At 41.4% G+C, this 3,076-nt stretch overlaps 1 protein-coding gene across 1 annotated transcript; it reads left to right on the top strand.

The window, feature by feature from the left end:
- Positions 1 to 304: 304 nt before the first annotated feature.
- Positions 305 to 1,621, top strand: LOC311004533 (trace amine-associated receptor 13c-like; the record flags this gene model as incomplete). Its single annotated transcript, XM_083996640.1, has 2 exons — positions 305 to 477; positions 808 to 1,621. 2 exons carry the CDS (start codon positions 305 to 307, stop codon positions 1,619 to 1,621), a joined length of 987 nt encoding a protein of 328 aa, XP_083852766.1.
- Between the last annotated feature and the right edge of the window lie 1,455 nt (positions 1,622 to 3,076).

Here is a 3,076-nt window from a genome sequence, read left to right as displayed (position 1 = left end):
GCAGAGGGCCTCCGACCCCTTACTCCCGGAGCACCTACCACAGGATGCCACGTGGGACACGGTCGAAAGCCTTCTCCAAGTCCACAGAAATTGTCAACAATATTCTTCTGCATTTCTTTTGGATACTACAGGTGTGCTATGGCTATTCTTGCTGTTCCTATACCTAATGGTGATGAGGGTCCAATGGACATTAGTCCATGGGGAGAGAATGAGCAGGGAGGGATAAGAAAGGGAGTGACAGTCAGAGTCCAGCTTTATATGACCAAGTTTTGTTGAGAGTTGTCAGAGTTGCAGCTCTCTGAGGATGGAGGCTGAGGATGGAGCAGAGTTCTGCTTTCCACATCTCCTCAACACCTCCTGCAGGAAGCTTGCATCTCCTTCGCTTGAAGCTGTGATCCTTGACATTGCACTTTTCACCGTCTCTGTAGTCATTGTAGCTCTCAACCTGCTGGTCATCATCTCAATCTCCCATTTCAGGCAGAAAAACTTCTCACCTAAACCTATGATGTTTGAACTTTGAAAACAGCTTGTTACTGTCACTTGTCACTGTAATCTGAACAGGAGAATTACCTATAATGTCGCTGAGCCTTGGCAAAAGATTTATATTCTATGTTGCTGCTGGTATTGAATAGTTTTTAAGTTGCTTACACTTTATCTTTCCAAAATGATTATTGGTATTGATCAGACAACATATTGAAATAGTTTATGTTGTTATTGATCAGACAACATATTGAAATAGCTTATGTTGTTTTGTCACATAGATATGAGGCATGGTTTGATGACAGATATTTTTCTCTTCTTCTCCAGGCAGCTCCACACACCCACTAACATCCTCCTCCTCTCTCTGGCTGTCTCAGACTTTCTCGTTGGCCTGATGATACCAGGAGAAATCCTACGAAAATCACCCTGCTGGTTTCTTGGTGATCTGATGTGTTCTCTGTATGACTTTGTTTCCTTAATTGTTACCTCCACATCAGTAGGAGACATGGTGCTGATATCAATTGACCGTTATGTAGCTATTTGTGACCCTCTGCATTACACCAGCAGAGTCACTGTGAGAAGAGTTGAACTCTGTGTTTGTCTGTGTTGGTTCTGCTCTGTTTTCTACAGCATTGTTGTCTTAAAGGATGATCTGACTCATCCAGACAAACACATTTCATGTTATGGAGAATGTGTGATTGTCATTGATTTTACAGCAGGAACTGTTGACCTTGTTCTGACCTTTATTCTCCCTATCACCATCATTGTAGTTCTGTACATGAGAGTGTTTGTGGTGGCTGTGTCTCAGGCTCATGCCATGCGCTCTCACATCACAGCTGTCACACTGCAGAGCTCAGTGACTCTAACCACAAAGAAATCTGAGCTGAAAGCAGCCAAGACTCTTGGTGTTCTTGTAGTTGTGTTTCTAATGTGTTTCTGTCCATATTATTGTGGCTCTCTTGCAGAAGACAACCTATTCAGTAACTCATCCTTATATTTTGCAGTGTATCTCTACTATTTAAACTCCTGTCTAAACCCTATAATCTATGCCTTGTTCTACCCCTGGTTTAGAAAAGTTATCAGACTGGTTTTGACTCTGCAGATTCTGCAGCCTGGCTCCCGTGAGACCAACGTACTGTAGAGAGGCTGTGGAGAGACTGAGATGACACCTGCTCTGTGGACAAAGTGATGAATATGTTCATGTTATTCAGAAAAGGAATTGTGAAACCCTGAAAGTGGAAATATAAAGTATGTAACCAAAAACACCTCTGTTTCTGTTGGGCTGCTCTATGAATAAGCCATGAAATCTAGACAATCTAAAGTCTAAAAGTAGAGGCCTTTGTTTCTTATTCTCTCTATTTTATAAGTATACATGCTCATATTTTATTATGAAGTCTCCTTATCTTTTGTTTTTCTTCCTCTGCTCTGTTAATTTTTACACATTAGCAACTATATGCAATAGGGGTGGAGCCGAATCCGAATCTGGTATTCGGAAAGATACAAATACCCTTTTTTTTTCTTTACAAATACTTATTTTCAACAAATACTTTTAAAATTATTTGTATTTGAGAACAAGAAAAACATCATATCAAAAAGCTGCGTTTCCTCATGTGACCACAGTGAATATTTATAGGGTGACCAAACGACCTCTTTTCACGTCCTGTCCGAGGCATCCGAGGGGTTTTATGAATTCATGAATATGTCCGTATATGATATGACCTTGACAGCCGAGTTTACCTGTGATCTACCTGTTGACCCATATAAAATCCATTCCTGATCGTTCAGTTGTGCTGTCAGAGGTCTATGGTTGAACTCGTGTGCGATGTGTATCCCCATATTGATTCAAACCAGACGCGGCCCGACATACATGTCCGGTGCTGAAGCCTGGACCCGATGCGGCCCGACTTAATGTTCCTCCTTAGCCTACATGTTTATTGCTGGATTTATGCAAAACATCAACCAATATTGCATATACTGTACATCCATAACTAATATAATGGCTAATTAAAGAATACTTATTTCTACACTTTTCTTGAATTAGAAGTGTAATTAAAAAAAGGGGATTTTCACACCTATTTTGAATTTTATTCAAATACACATACAAATCCTAGATGCTTAGCACACCCGTAATATGCAATAAGTTCATTGTTCAATAGCTCTTCTTCATCTTGGGCTCCTTGGCACCTGTTCTCCTCAATGTGCTGTCGGAGGTGGGTCAGCCCCAATTTCCACATACTTCCTCACCGCTCCGTCTACATTGCACACACGAGACTAATTTGCTCCCATTCAAGTCAATCAGAACATTTCCACAATGTGAACTGTAATCCATCTCCGGTCTGGAGACAGAGTGGACACCTGCTGTCCATTGACGTTCACACACAAAAATGTTGCAGCTTTGCTAATTGTGTTCGTCAGTCAAACAGTTCATGCATAACCCCCTCAAACTCCAAATTCTGCAGTGTGTGAATTAAGCAATATTACTTAGTGATGCTTGCGGACCTCGGCGCAAGCGCCTCGGTCCTGACCGCATCACTGTCGTGCTCAAATGACGTTAAAGCACACCCTCTCGGGTAATATTGCGATTATACAACTATTA

The sequence above is a fragment of the Trachurus trachurus genome (assembly GCF_905171665.1).
Source record: "Trachurus trachurus genome assembly, chromosome: 21".
NCBI lineage: Eukaryota > Metazoa > Chordata > Actinopteri > Carangiformes > Carangidae > Trachurus > Trachurus trachurus.
Note: the sequence above shows the minus strand (reverse complement) of the source record. Positions and strands in the feature narration are given on the sequence as shown.